General features: G+C 43.2%; 1 protein-coding gene across 1 annotated transcript in view; it reads right to left on the bottom strand.

Annotated features, from left to right (window-relative positions):
- LOC124005902 (gap junction delta-2 protein-like) overlaps positions 1–13523 on the bottom strand; it is a 29677-nt gene extending 16154 nt beyond the window's left edge. Inside the window, exon 1 of the mRNA XM_046315545.1 lies at positions 12216–13523. Within this exon, the coding sequence (XP_046171501.1) occupies positions 12216–12286 (71 nt within the window). The 5' untranslated portion in view covers positions 12287–13523. The remainder of the gene's footprint in view (positions 1–12215) is intronic.
- Positions 13524–16355: the final 2832 nt, after the last annotated feature.

Below are 16355 nucleotides of genomic sequence, written 5' to 3'. Positions count from 1 at the left end.
CTTGGCTGTGTGCTTAGGGTCGTTGTCCTGTTGGAAGGTGAACCTTCACCCCAGTCTGAGGTCCTGAGCACTCTGGAGCAAGTTTTCATCTAGGATCTTTCTGTACTTTGATCCGTTCATTGTTCCCTTGATCCTGACTAGTCTCCCAGTCCCTGCCACTGAACAACATCTCCTCTGCATGATGCTGCCATCACCATGCTTCACTGTAGGAATGGTGCCAGGTTTCCTTCAGATGTGACACTTGGCATTCAGGCCAAAGAGTTCAATTGTGGTTTCATCAGACCCAGAGAATCTTGTTTCTCATGGTCTGAAAGTCCTTTAGGTGTTTTTTGGCAAACCAAGTAGGCTGTCATGTACCTTTTACTGAAGAGTGGCTTCCATCTGGCCACTCTACCATAAAGGCCTGATTGGTGGACTGCTGCAGAAATGGTAGTCCCTCTGGAAGGTTCTCCCATCTCCACAGAGGAACTCTGGAGTTTAGCTGTGCAGACAGCTCTAGGAAGAGTCTTAGTGGTTCCAAACTTTTTCCATTTAAGAATGATGGAGGCCACTGTGTTCTTGGGGACCGTCAATGCTGCAAAACTGTTTTTGTATCCTTCCCAAGATCTGGGATCCCGAGTGGCACAGCCGTCGAAGGCACTGCATCTCAGTGCTAGAGGGGTCACTCCCGACCCTGGTTCGATTACAGGCTTTATCACACCCGGCCGTGATTGGGTGGTGCACAATTGGCCCAGCATCGTCTGGGTTAGGGTTTGGCCGGGGTAGGTCGTCGTTGTAAATAAGGATTTGTTCTTAACTGACTTGCCTAGTTAAATAAAAAAAATGTGCCTCGATACAATCCTGTTTCGGAGCTCTACGGATAATTCCTTCAACCTCATGGCTTGTTTTTTTTCTCTAACATGGCACTTTCAAATGTGGGACCTTATATAGACAGGTGTGCGCCTTTCCAAATCATATCCATTCAATTGAATTTACCACAGGTGGACTCCAATCAAGTTATAGAAACATCTCGTGGATGATCAATGGAAACAGGATGCACCTGAGCTCAATTTCGAGTCTCATAGCAAAGGGTCTGAATACTTATGTAAATAAGGTATTTCCTTGTTTTTTTAAAAATGGTATTCATTTGCAAACCTTTCTAAAAACCTGTTTTCGCTTTGTCATTATGGGGTATTGTGTATAGATTGATGAGGGAAAAATAGAATAAAACAATTTTAAAATAAGGCTGTAACGTAACAAAATGTGGAAAAACTGAAGGGGTCTGAATACTTTCCGAATGCAGTGTATATATATATATATATATATATATATATATATATATATATATATAAAATAATAGTGAAGACATCAAAACTATGAAATAACATACATGGAATCATGTAGTAACCACAAAGTGTTAAACAAATCTAAATATATTTTAGATTCTTCAAAGTTGTCACAACGCTATTATCAAGGAATAAGTTGGCTACTTTGAAGAATCTCAAATATAAAATATATTTTGATTTGTTCAACACTTTTTTGCTAACTACATGATTCCATGTGTTATTTCATAGTTTAGATGTCTTCACTATTATTCTACAATGTAGAAAATTGTAAAAAATAAATAAAAACCCTTGAATGAGTAGGTGTGTCCAAAGTTTTGACTGGAACTATATATATATATATACAGTGGCAAGAATAAGGATGTGCACCCTTTGGAATTACCTGGATTTCTGCATAAATTGTTCATAAAATTTGCTCTGATCGTCATCTAGGTCACAACAATAGACAAACACAGTCTGCTTAAACTAATAACACACAAACAATTATACGTTTTCAGGTTATTGAACACACCGTGTAAACATTCACAGTGCAGGGTGGGGAAAGTATGTAAACCTTTGGATTTAATAATTGGTTGACCCTCCTTTGGCAACAATAACCTCAAGCGAACGTTTACTGTAGTTGTGGATCAGACCTGCACAACGGTCAGGAGGAATTTTGGACCATTCCTATTTACAAAACAGTTTCAGATCAGCAATATTCTTGGGATGTCTGGTGTGAACTGCTCTCTGGAGGGCAGGCCACAGCATCTCAATCGGGTTGAGGTCAGGACTCTGACTGGGCCACTCCAGAAGGCACATTTTTCTTCTGTTGTTGATTTACTTCTGTGTTTTGGGTCGTTGTCCTGTTGCGTCATCCAACTTCTGTTCAGCTTCAATTGGCGGACAGATAACCTTACATTCTCCTGCAAAATGTCTTGATCAACTTGGGAATTCATTTTCCCGTTGATGATAGCAAGCTGTCCAGGCCCTGAGGCAGCCCCAAACCATTATGCTCCCTCCACCATAGTTTACAGTTGGGATTAGGTTTTGATGTTGTTGTTCTGTGCCTTTTTTCCCCCACACATAGTGTTGAGTGTTCCTTCCAAACAACTCAACTGTAGTTTAATCTGTCCACAGAATATTTTGCCAGAAGCGCTGTGGAACATCTAAGTGCTCTTTTGCGAACAATGTTTTAATTGGACAGCAGTGGCTTCTTCCATGGTGTCCTCCCATGATCACCATTCCTGGTTAGTGTTTTACGTATATGGTACTCGTCAACAGAGATGTTAGCATCTTCCAGAGATTTCTGTAAGTCTTTAGCTGACACTCTAGGATTCTTCTTAACCTCATTGAGCATTCTGCACTGTGCTCTTGCAGTCATCTTTGCAGGACGGCCACTGCTGGGAGAGTAGCAACGGTGCTGAACTTTCTCCATTTATAAACAATTTGTCTTACCGTGGACTTATGAACATCAAGGCTTTTAGAGATACTTTTGTAACCCTTTCCAGTTTTATGCAAGTTAAGAATTCTTCATCTTAATTTTGTTCGCGGCATGGTTCACATCAGGCAATGCTTTTTGTGAATAGAAAACTCAAATTCTGTGAGTGTTTTTTATAGGGCAGGGCAGCTCTAACCAACATCTCCAATCTCGTCTCATTGATTGGACTCCAGGTTAGCTGACACCTGACTCTAATTAGCTTTTGGATAAGTCATTAGCCTAGGAGGTTACACTTTTCCCAACCTACACTGTGAATGTTTCAATGATCTATTTAATATAGACAAGAAAAATACAATAATGTGTGTGTTATTATTTGAAGCACACTGTGTTTGTCTATTGTTGTGACTTAGATAAAGGTCAGATCAAATTGTATGACTCATTTATGCAGAAATCCAGGTAATTACAAAGGGTTCACATACTTTTCCTTGCCACTGTATATTGTCTAAATATATTTTGTTCCCCTAACTGTACCACACCTCCCCTAATTGGAGTAAACTAACGGGCAACAACACTTAGGCTTCTACTTCCAGCTTTTTCTCTTCTTTTTTTTTATCCCATCCTTCAGCTATCCTCATCCCCTCCCATCTATCGCTGAAGACCATCCAGTTTTGCTTTCTAGCTGGCATATATTTTTGACTGTGCCGTTTCACAAAAATTCTGAACCTCTATACATTTTACGGACCCAGTATATTTTACATTAGTTAACTTGTTGTTTTTAGTCCCACCCTTCAGCTCCACTCAACCCCTCCCATCTATCTCTCAACACCATCCAGTTTTGATTTCTATTTGCCATATATTTTTCAACTGTGCTGTGATGTTTCACAAAAGTTCTGAACCTTTCCAGTTGCGTTTTATTGATGGCAATTTGATACCCTGACAAGATTCTGAGGCCCATTGTCTGTCGGGCCATTCATCCGCCGCCATCGCCTCATGTTTCAGGATGATGCATGGCCCCATGTCACAAGGATCTGTACACAATTCCTGGAAGCTGAAAATGTCCCAGTTCTTCCAGACATTGAGCATGTTTGGGATGCTCTGGATCAACGTGTAAGACAGCGTGTTCTAGTTCCCGCCAATATCCAGCAACTTTGCACAGACATTGAAGACGAGTGGGACTACATTCCACAGGCCACAATCAATAGCCTGATCGACTCTATGCGAAGGAGATGTGTCGTTGCTGCATGAGGCAAATGGTGGTCACACCAGATACTGACTGGTTTTCTGATCCACGCCCCTATCATTTTTTAAAGGTATCTTGGACCAATATGCATATCTGTATTCCCAGTCAATGTGAAATCTATAGATTAGGTCCTAATTGTCATGCTGGTGAATGAGGACCCAAAAGCGACTTGGCGAAAACAGAGTATTTAATCCAGAATAAACTTTACAAAACAAAAAGCATAATACTACACGTAAAGACGAGAACAGACTGGAGACTTGATCGAGAACTGCAGGTTGCCTCGGGAAGGCACTTGAACCTAGCAGACTCAGACACCTGCTCACCACGCAGCATCTGAGGGAAACACGACACGACACGACAGGGCAAAACATAGACACAGCACGGTGAATTATAAATGAGGATCCGACAGGGCAGGTACGGGAAACAAGGAGAGAAATAGGGACTCTAATCAGGGAAAAGGATCGGGAACAGGTGTGGGAAGACTAAATGATGATTAGGGGAATAGGAACAGCTGGGAGCAGGAACGGAACGATAGAGAGAAGAGAGAGCGAGAGAGTGAGAGAGGGAGGGGGAGAGAGAGGGATAGAAAGAGGGAAAGAACCTAATAAGACCAGCAGAGGGAAACTAATAGAATGGGAAGCACAGGGACAAGACATGATAATAAATGACAAAACATGACACTAATGAATTTATTTCAAAAGATTGATTTCCTATATGAACTGTAACTCAGTAAAATGAACAGTAAAATATTTTAAACTGTTGCATGTTTATATTTTTGTTCAGTGTAGTTTTTGGTTAAGAAAAGACCAGGAATTCAGCTGGAAAAAATATGTAATTTAGGAAGTCTGTTCCCAAGTATTCCCACTAATAAAAAAAGAGACATATTATATATATATATATATAGTGTACAAATTATAATTATTTTCCAGCCCTCCTACCATTCGCTCCGATCTAGTTGCCTACCCATGCTGTAAGGGGAATAAGCGACTGTAAACACTAGGGGCCAATGTATCTGAAATGAGGACGGTAATAAATAGACCTGTGTGGGACTCCGCAATGACATTACCCTGAGGCAAGGCACAGGGTACGCCATGCCGTGCAGGCTTGCTCCTCTACCTACAGTGCCTGGCAAAAGTGTTCAATGCCACGTTGTACCACAGACTGTCCAGGAGTTGGCGGATGCTTTAGTCCAGGTCTGGGAGGAGATCCCTCAGGAGACCATCCGCCACCTCATCAGGAGCATGCCCAGGCGTTGTAGGGAGGTTATACAGGCACGTGGAGGCCACACACACTACTGAGCCTCATTTTGACTTGTTTTAAGGACATTACATCAACAAAGTTGGATCAGCCTGTAGTGTGGTGTGCCATTTTGAGTGTGACTCCAAATCCAGACCTCCATGGGTTGATACATTTGATTTCCATTGATAATGTTTGTGTGATTTTGTTGTCAGCACATTCAACTATGTAAAGAAAAAAGTAGTTTTTGTTGTTGTTGAATTTTTACCCCTTTTTCGTGGTGTCCAATTGTTTTTAGTAGCTACTATCTTGTCTCATCGCTACAACTCCCGTACGGGCTCGGAGAGACGAAGGTTGAAAGTCATGCGTCCTCCGATATACAACCCAACCAAGCCGCACTGCTTCTTAATACAGCGCGCATCCAACCCGGAAGCCAGCCACACCAATGTGTCGGAGGAAACACATCGCGCACTGCGCCCGGCCCGCCGCAGGAGTCGCTGGTGCGCGATGAGACAAGGACATCCCTACCGGCCAAGCCCTCCCTAACCCGGATGACGCTGGGCCAATTGTGCGTTGCCCCACGGACCTCCCGGTCGCAGCCGGTTACGACAGAGCCTGGGCACGAACCCAGAGTCTCTGATGGCACAGCTGGCACTGCAGTACAGCGCCCTTAACCAGGAGGCCAAGAAAAAAAGTATTTAATAAGAATATTTCATTCATTCAGATTTAGGATGTGTTATTTTATTGTTCCCTTTATTTCTTTGAGCAGTGTATTTGCTATGAAGCCCCTAAATAACATCTGGTGCAACCAATTACCTTCAGAAGTCACATAATTAGTTAAATAAAGTCCACCTGCGTGCAATCTAAGTGTCACATGATCTGTCACATGATCTCAGTATATATACACCTGTTCTGAAAGGCCCCAGAGTCTGTAACACCATAAAGCAAGGGCCACCACCAAGCAAGCAGCACCATGAAGACCAAGGAGCTCTCCAAACAGGTCAGGGACAAAGTTGTGGAGAAGTACAGATCAGGGTTGGATTGTAAAAAAATATCTCAAACTTTGAACATCCCACAGAGCACTATTAAATCCATTATTAAAAAATGTAAGAATATGGCACCACAACAAACTTGCCAAGAGAGGGCTGCCCACCAAAACTCACGGACGAGGCAGGGAGAGCATTAATCAGAGGCAACAAAGAGACCAAAGATAACCCTGAAGGAGCTGCAAAGCTCCATAGCGGAGATTGGAGTATCTGTCCATAGGACCACTTTAAGCTGTACTCTCCACCGAGCTGGGCTTTATGGATTGACTTTGGGGGGGTGAATAGTAATGCACGCTCAAGTTTTCAGTTTTTTTGTCATATTTCTTGTTTCTTTCACAATAAAAAAATATTTTGCATCTTCAAAGTGGTAGGCATGTTGTGTACATCAAAATCCATTTTAATACCAGGTTGTAAGAAAAGGAAAAATGCCAAGGGTGTGAGTACTTTCGCAAGGCACCGTATGGTAAGTATGGTAAACCCTGTTTCTGGAAGCCATCGTTTGAGCGGGTTGCTTCAGCGCAACAATGATTAGTAAGTAACTATAACAAATCCATCAGGTTAAAATATCATACTAATTGGTGTCCAACCACATGGTTTCCATCAGGTTTAACCTGACTGGAGCGTGGGTTCACTCGCATGGGTTCCCTCGCATGGGTTCCCTCGCATGGGTTCCCTCACATGTTCCATTACCTACTCCTTTATCTAAGTCTAACCCAACTCAAAATAATAAGTGAATCAAATTGTATCTAATTCAAAACAAGAGGTTTTACCAACTCCTACTCCCTTTGTCTGTTGCTGTCTAGAATGTTTTCCCACCAACTGTCCATAGCGCTCATCAGTCATGAAGCTGAGTTATAGCCAAATCATTATGATCTCTGCCTGTTTTGAGGCTCTTCCTTCCAACAATGGGCATCAGTGTCGATCAAAGGTTGGTTCAATAGGAACCCTGGTATGAGGCCAGTGTTCAGACATGCTCTCTCCCTCTCCAGCCTGCCTATCAATGGAAGGAAGCTACTATCTGAGCTCAGCCAGGAATTCTATTTCCAAGTGGACGACGTCTGATAAATCATACGCATACACACACACACTGTCTTGGGAAAGGAATGTGGCATCTCTCCTGCGTGTGTTAATGCTAATGCAATTCACGTGATTCATGTTGAAAAGCAGCCCGTTTGTTTTCGTGTCGTCCTGAGGGAATGCACAGTGGCATCACCAGGGGGAATAAGGGAGCCATGATGCTTCCTTCCTTATTCCCTCACATCTTCAGACAGTGACCAATGAGGTGCCCCAAACCACAGTAGAAGGACCAATCAGGGACTTGTGCTCAGGGGAATTTCCAGTTTCCACAATGTTTCTAAACAGCAATGATGCCGAGGTCAGATGTCATGTCATGGAGAGCCATCACTGTCTACCGCGGCTGAACAAAGTGAAGGCAATTGCCAGATAACATGCAGATAACAGCTACTTACAGTACAATCTTAGAAAAAAAGGGTTCCAAAGGGTTCTTCATTTGTCCCTATAAGAGAACCCTTTTTGGTTCTAGGTAGAACCCTACCCAAAAGGGTCCTATGGGGACAGGCAATGAACTCTTTTAGGTTCTAGATAGCACCTTTCTAAGAGTGTAACAGTGGATGAAAAGCAAACATGACAAAATGAGTCAGCTACAAAACAGCTGCTTTAACTCGAACTCTAATACTCCACTTGCTTATGTTTATATTACCATCTTACCCTTTCACACCATTGTCAGAGAGAGAGAGAGAGAGAGAGAGGACAGTTCTTACACTGATACTGTAACCATAGAAATAGAACTACTACAAGACACTAGAATGGGTAAATCAGAACATTACTTGAATATCGGATTAACATTCTAGTAATTACATTTCTATGACTGTAACCAGCCTCTGCAGACTGACGCGATGACGCCTGCCTCTGTCAGAGTGTGAATAACACTTTGCTCGCACTCCTTCTAGCGTTGGTGACTAATTCAGATGATCAGTGTGGATCATGAATGAGTAGGGGAGGTGTGATCCTTCATAGCACCACTACTGCTACCGGATACAGGTTGACTGGTCTGTCTCCTAATGGAGGCACAGATCTGTGGAAGCCAGGGGTCAGGCAGCTTTGGCACTATGCATAATATACTGTAATTCTATAGCGCTAGTTCTGGAGGAACATTCATATAGACATAGCGATGGACACACGGATTATGATAGTGTTACGAATGTGTTATGAATTCGTTATGTAGGTACCCTTCAAAACAATGTGTCAGCCTATAATGAATGTGCTGAAAGGTTGATCATGTAATGTATATGTAATGTATACACTCAAAGTATCTACTCTTGTATGACAAATTATGGACAACTAGCTATAGGGCCCAGTACTGTATTATGAGGTAGCCTTCAGTCAATATTGGATGTTGGTTTTAATCTCTCTCTCTCTCTAGGCTTACAGTAGATTTGGCAAGACATGATTTTGTGATGAGAAAACATCAACGATGACTGACAGTGACAGCTCTTTTGTACTTCGCTGTGCTGCAGTTGCACTTTTATGCCTCCACTGCATTAGGACAACCAATGACATAAGAACCTTACAATTCATTTGTGATATAATTCAAAACATACCCTACCGTTCAAAAGTTTGGGGTCACTTAGAAACGTCCTCGTTTTTGAAAGAAAAGCACATTTTGTGTCCGTTAAAATAACATCAAATTGATTAGAAATACAGTGTAGACATTGTTAATGTTGTAAATGACTATTGTAGCTGGAAACGGCTGATTTTTTAATTGAATATTCATAGAGGCTCATTATCAGCAACCATCACTCCTGTGTTCCAATGGCATGCTGTGTTAGCTAATCCAAGTTTATCATTTTAAAAGGCTAATTGATCGTTAGAAAACCCTTTTGCAATTATGTTAGCACAGCTGAAAACTGTTGTTCTGCTTAAAGAAGCAATAAAACTAGCCTTTAGACTAGTTGAGTATCTGAAGCATCAGCATTTGTGGGTTCGATTCCAGGCTCAAAATGGCAAGAAACAAATATCTTTCTTCTGAAACTCGTCAGTTTATTCTTGTTCTGAGAAATTAAGGCTATTCCTTGCGAGAAATTGTCAAGAAAATGACGATCTCGTGGAACGCTGTGTAGTACTCCCTTTACAGAACAGCGCAAACTGGCTCTAACCAGAATAGAAAGGGAGTGGGAGGCCCCGGTGCACAACTGAGCAAGAGGACAAGTACATTAGAGTGTCTAGTTTGAGAAACAGGCGCCTCACAAATCCTCAACTGGCAGCTTCATTAAATAGTACCCACAAAACACCCGTCTCAACATCAACAGTGAAGAGGCGACTCCGGGATGCTGGCCTTTTAGGCAGAGTGCCTCTGTTCTTTTGCCCATCGTAATCTTTTCTTTTTATTGGCCAGTCTGAGATATTGCTTTTTCTTTACAATTCCTGGAGTCGCCTCTTCAATGTTGACGTTGAGACTGGTTTCAGAAGAAAGTCTTTGTTTCTGGCCATATTGAGGCTGTAATCAAACCCACAAATGCTGATGCTCCAGATACTCAACTTGTCTAAAGAAGGTCAGTTTTATTGCTTTTTTAATCAGGACAACAGTTTTCAGTTGTGCTAACATAATTGCTAAATATTTTTCTAATGATCAATTAGCCTTTTAAAATGATAAACTTGGATTAACTAACACAACGTGCCGTTGGAACACAGGAGTGATGGTTGCTGATAATGGGCCTCTGTACGCCATTGTAGATATTCCATAAATAAATCTGACATTTCCAGCTACAAAAGTAATTTACAACATTAACAATGTCTACACTGTATTTCTGATCATTTTGATGTTATTTTAATGGACAAAAAATGTGCTTTTTTTAATCAAAAACAGGGACATTTCTAAGTGACCCCAAACTTTTGAATAGTGTATATGTAATATAATAAAATAATAACTCAAAAGCTCAGATATGAATGAGGTTTCTCTTTAGTGAGTAACAAAATGTACATCCCAAAATACACCCTATTCACTTGATAGTATACTACATTACTTGTGACCATCGTCATACGTAGTGCACTATACACTGAGTGTACAAAACATTATACACACCTGCTCTTTCCATGACATAAACTGGCCTAGCTGAATCCAGGTGAAAGCTATGATCCCTTATTTATGTCACTTGTTAAATCCACTTCAATCAGTGTAGATGAAGGGACGGAGAAAGGCGGGTTAAAGAAGGATTTTTAAGCTTTGCGAAAATTGAGACATGGATTGTGTATGTGTGCCATTCAGAGGGTGAATGGGCAAGACAAAAGATTGAAGTGCCTTTGAATGGGGTATGGTAGTAGGTGCCAGGCGCTGTGATTTGTGTCAAGAACTGCAACGCTGCTGGGTTTTTCCACGCTTAAAAGTTTTCCGTGTGTATCAAGAATGGTCTTGACACAACTGTGGAATCAACATGGGCCAGCATCCCTGTGGAATGCTTTCGACTCCTTGTACACCATGTCCCAACGAATTGAGGCTGTTCTGAGGACAAAAGGGGTGGGTGCAACTCAATATTAAAGCCAAATGAGCACACTTTCCACTGCAGTCTTGGAACATTCATTTATCTTTATGCAGATGTCAGGGAGGACCAGTGACCACACTGCCCATAATGAGGACACAACCAACCCCACAGCCTTCTGTAGAGACTTCCCAGAAGACACCATAGCAAAGGAGACCACTTTCTGCTGCATGCAGCTCTGAGAAAACGCTCTCTGATGCCTTCTACACTTAGGACATGACATGCTATCAGAGGAAGATAGAAAGAGAAAGTGTGAGAGGGTGTGAGAGTGCAAGAGCTCAGTTGGTAGAGCATGGCGCTTGTAACGCCAGGGTAGTGGGTTCGATCCCCGGGACCACCCATACGTAGAATGTATGCACACATGACTGTAAGTCGCTTTGGATAAAAGCGTCTGCTAAATGGCATATATTATTATTATTATAATAGAGAGAGAGAGAGAGAGAGAGAGAGAGAGAGAGAGAGAGAGAGAGAGAGAGAGAGAGAGAGAGAGAGAGAGAGAGAGAGAGAGAGAGAGAGAGAGAGAGAGAGAGAGAGAGAGAGAGAGAGAGAGAGAGAGAGAGAGAGAGAGAGAGAGAGAATAGAGAGAGAGGGATAGAGAGTGAGAGGAGAAAGTGAGAGGAATGGACTGGGCGAAAGTCAAAATGAGGTCTCTGCCTCCTCGTGCTGTTTCAAACTCTGACAGCTGAAGCCCCTTGGACCAATGGCATCTCTCCTCTCCCCATTCTCCCACATCCATTCTCCCCTCCCTCCCTCCATCATACATCCCATCACTTTGTCCACAGGATTAGAACAAAGCCTCTCAGCTTCTGATCAGCCACTTTGGACAGGAAGCCACAGACTCAATCAGACCATATTTGCAACACATAGAGATGACACACAGAGGGGAAGGTTCATTGAGAGCCTCAAACTCACCATGCAGAAGAGAATATCCTTGCAATAAGCCCCTTATCCAATACCTAGCCTACAGTATATTCTAATCATCCCCATCAAACCTGATGGAGGATATAGTGCCCTTTGCAGCCAACACCAATGACATTTATTAACAATCTGCCCTTTTAAAATGGTCATGTAAGTTCTTATTTGTATTTTTGTATAATTTTAATGTTATGGCCATTGTGTTTGCGATTGAACCTTCGGAATGGAATCCAAAGACAAAGTGAATGTGACATTAAAGCTTTTGAATGTAATGTAATTTAAACTCTAGATCAGGTCATTTCAAATCTGGACTTTGAAGCCAGTTCCACTACTGATTTTCAATATTTCCCTCTAACCAGGGACTGATAATGACCTGGGACACCAGGGTGCAATTCATTATCAGGTAGAACACAACCGGCAGTACTCTGGACTTGCAGGCTCAGATTTGAATACCTCTGCTCTAGATATCAGTATGCTGCTTACCTTCCGATCATGGTGGAATGCTGCTGGACGGCAGCCTCCAGAAGGCGCTCCAGGATGGTCCACTCCCCCATGATGGCCGTGGTTCCTCCTCTGGGTACAGGAAACCCGCTGTAGGCCCTCCTTCGGGGCTTCGAGGTGCCCTAGGCTCACCTTCGTCTACCCACCGGAGGGGAAGCGAGAGTGCTGCTGCTGGGTGGGACTGGGGGCAGAGGGCGTCTTCTACTACAGCTCACTGGGCCCCCATGGCTGCCTGGTGGATATCCATATGGACCCTGGCTCCACCACCACCGCGCTGACCTGAGATGACTGGAACAGTGCCGCCGTGCAGACGCGCGTGCACGTACAAGCACTGTATCTGGTGGCAGAGTTGGTGTCCCTGTTTTCACTAGTTCTGCCCTCACGTGGGTTCTCTCTATCTGCGATCCTGCCCTCTAGGTGTACCTGGCCTTTCTACCTATCTCTGTCTCCAGCTGCTTTCACACACACACACCTGCTCGCTACCACAAACACACATAGAAGAGCCTCACACTCTCTCCCCAGCTGTCGTAATCCCTCAGCCACTGTGCTGTGTCTGGTAAAACACAATAAAACCAGACTCACACACTCTAAACGCCCTGCCATGCACTGAGACTTACAGTGTGCAGGAACAGTGATCCATCGCACCCAGTCTCACAAGCACACTTCACGCTCACACGCTCGCACATTGTCCTCAACAGTCAAAGATCAGCGTCTGTCTTCTCGCTCCACTCCTCCCTCATCCTCCTCTTCCCTCCCTCCACTGTCTCTCCTCCGTCCTCTCGCTCTCCTTCCCTGTGGCTAGTCTTGTGCTTCTCTGCCCTCTCTCCACCTCTCCCGAACAAGCTGCTACCTACCGCTCTCCCTCCACATTGTCTAGTTTTCTGCTTCACCCTCCCTCTCTCATCTCTCCTCGTTCTGTTCACACTGTCAGCGGAGTAGTGTACCTCTCTCTCTCTCGTTTATCGCTCGCTCTCCCCCCCTCTCACTCTCTCACTGGTAGAGAGTGAATAGCTGCTTCGCTTCTGCTCGTAAGGAACGCTCCCCACTGGTTTCTCTCAGCGTGATAGAGGAATAATAGCTCTTCTTCTCCTCCTCCCTCCCTCTGCCTTCATCTTGCTCCTCTTACAGTTTGACTTCACACTCTCTCCGTCTCCACCTGCCCACTCCCTCTCACTCTCTTACACTCTCAGTCTGTCTGCAGCCACCCGGTTCGCGCGTGTCCAGAGGATTAGAGAGGAATCATCGCTCTGCTCCTCCCTCCATTGCTCTGTTTATCCCCTCCTTTCTCATCTCTCATCTCTCATTTCTCACCGTTCCACTCCAAATACAACACAACCGACACACAAACCATTTTCCATTATCACTCTCTTCCTTGCCTTTCATCCATCCCTCCATTTCCCCCACCTCCTGGTGTGCCTGTTAGACCTCTATTCTCACCTTCGGTGTGTGCACAGAGCGTTCACGTTGACAACTGTGTTTATTGGCACTGGCATGGTGTTGGGGGATGCAAATGTAGAAGACTTGTCGTGGTCACCTTTGCTGTTATGGTCACTCTCAAATGCACAAACACTTGCTAATTCTCTGGTGGAAGATGATATTCGACGTTTGGAGCAACGTGGGAAAAGTCTAATGCTGCAGTGACTGAGAGAGCCTGTTGGATCTGGAGTGATTTACTCAGGTGATGCACCCCCCTCTCTTCAGGATCCAGACCCGTATCCTCCCAGATGAATACAGCCGTGGGACTGACTTGTAAAAGCTACTGTATTGTACACAGTTCATATCACCGTTACCCATCCTCTCACGTTCAAGAAAGCATCCACTGTGAGGTTCAGGTGAAGACCATAAATGTCTCCCAAGAGGGTCTTTGACATAATCGTGTCCTGAATGAGTGACCTATGGTCAGTACCTGTGCAGTCAGTAGAGGAGGGGATGAGGTACTCACCTTCACTATTCGTGTGTATTTGAGAAAGGACAGCTCGAAGACGGGTATATAAGGACTATAGGTGAGAGGACTGATGGTTGCTGACTCAGGGAGCCGCGTCGAGACACACTATAATGAAGTGATGCAGGTGAGCAGTGAGAGCGTTCATAATGTGTAACGCTCTGCTCCACTCACGGCGCACTCACGGCCCACCATTGTCATCTACCTCATGCTAATGCAATCTGACTCCATCAACGGCTCGCACATGTATGTGGTGAGGGAGAATAGGAGATAAACATGAAAACCATCGCTCTCAAACACACACGTAAATCTATACACTCAGAATGACTGAAGGTCATGGTAAACCAAGATGGCTGGTAGCATCGATAGATTAAACGAGAACATTATTGTCCATTGCGTTGTGAAATAGCCATACCATAGGTATGGTTTACTACAGGCACCGTCTCAGAGGCACCAGTGTGTTGAGTGTAACTACTGTGGGTAGGAGCAGGGTGATGTGGGCACCGGAGGTTGCCTGGCTGGAAGGCACAGGGATTAGCGTTGTGGGGAGGGATCAGAGGCGGGTGGTGGGCCACTCTTTAGGTAAAAGATTACATTTGCACCCCGATTAAGGGATAAGCAGCTTTGTCGGAGCTCCAGGCACCCACGGGACCTGGGGATACTTCCATACTGCCTGGCCAGGGGTAATTAAGGTTTATGTAATTAAGGTTTAAGGTCTCCCCTCCCTGTCGGTGTCCTCCTCAACTCCATATTAATGCCCATACATCTGTAAGGTCCCTCAGTCAAGCATTGAATTTCAAGCAGATTCAAGTACCAACACCAGGGACCTTTTTGACAGCCTCAAAGATGGGCAGTGATTGGTAGATGGGTAACAATAAATCAGACATTGAATATCTCTTTAAGATATTAATTATCAAGTTAATATTCCTTCCTGTCAAGTTAATAACACTGCTATGGGTGATGTATTAAACCACCCCGAGCGTCAAAGATGAAGTCATCCTTTTGAACTTAGCTGCAGGACAGGAAGGAAACTGCTTAGGGATGTCACTACGATGCCATTGGTGATTAAGAGTTGGCTGTGATGGAAGAAAACTGAGAATGGATCAACATGTGACTCTACAATAATGACCAAAATGACAGTGAAAACTATACATAAAAGATTCCAAAACATGTGTGTGTATATATATATATATATGCAACAAGTCACTAAAGTAATACTGACAACAAAAACAGCAAAGGAATACTCTTTTTGGCCTAAATGCAAATTCAACACATTACTGAATAACTGCCTCCTTATTTTCAAGCATGGTGGTGGCTGCATCATGGTATGAGTATGCTTGACATAGGCAAAGACTGAGGAGTTTTTCAGGATGAAAAGAAACAGGATGGAGCTCAGCACAGGCAAAATCATAAAGGAAAACCTGCTTCACACCAGACACTGGGAGATGAATTCACCTTTCAGCGCGACAACCTACAACACAAATCTACACAGGAGTTGCTGACCAAGACAGTGAATGTTTGTGGCCAGGTTACAGTTGGCTGAAATCTGCTTGGAAATCAATGGCAAGACTTCCATTTTGTAGTCAAGAATTGTGAAAAGAACAGCCAAATATCTTAAGAGACTTTCCCAAAACTCACAGCTGTAATTGCCGTTAAAGTGTTAACATGTATTGACTGAGGGTGATGAATACTTAAAGGTAGTGTTATTTTCCATGAATCTTACAAAAATATAATCTCATCCACTTTTACAGTATTTTGTGTAGACAATGGACAAATATGTACAATAAAATCCATTCGAATCTCACTATGTAACACAAAATGTGAAGAAATCCAAGGGCCGTGTACTTTCTATAGGCACTGAATAATACATTTGAGACACTATTTTCGCAAAGGTCACACAACCACTAAGATATTTCTATATACCACAAGCACCATGGATACACTATGTAAACTAGACCCTTTAAACATTGTTGAAATTGTAAAAATATTTTTGTAAGCAATGTATTATATTTTTAAGCTGTTGAATAGACTTCTGGTGGCAAATTCAAATTTTCATGTGGAGACTTATGCTTGTGGTCTTGAGACAATTTAAAGAAATCATATGAAATCATACCAAACCTTAATAATGCATGACTTATTTGTTGAGAAGCACTAACAGATTTAAATAGCATAATCAGAGT

The sequence above is a fragment of the Oncorhynchus gorbuscha genome, linkage group LG19, assembly GCF_021184085.1.
Source record: "Oncorhynchus gorbuscha isolate QuinsamMale2020 ecotype Even-year linkage group LG19, OgorEven_v1.0, whole genome shotgun sequence".
Classification (NCBI taxonomy): domain Eukaryota; kingdom Metazoa; phylum Chordata; class Actinopteri; order Salmoniformes; family Salmonidae; genus Oncorhynchus; species Oncorhynchus gorbuscha.
This window is presented reverse-complemented; position numbering and strand designations above follow the sequence as displayed.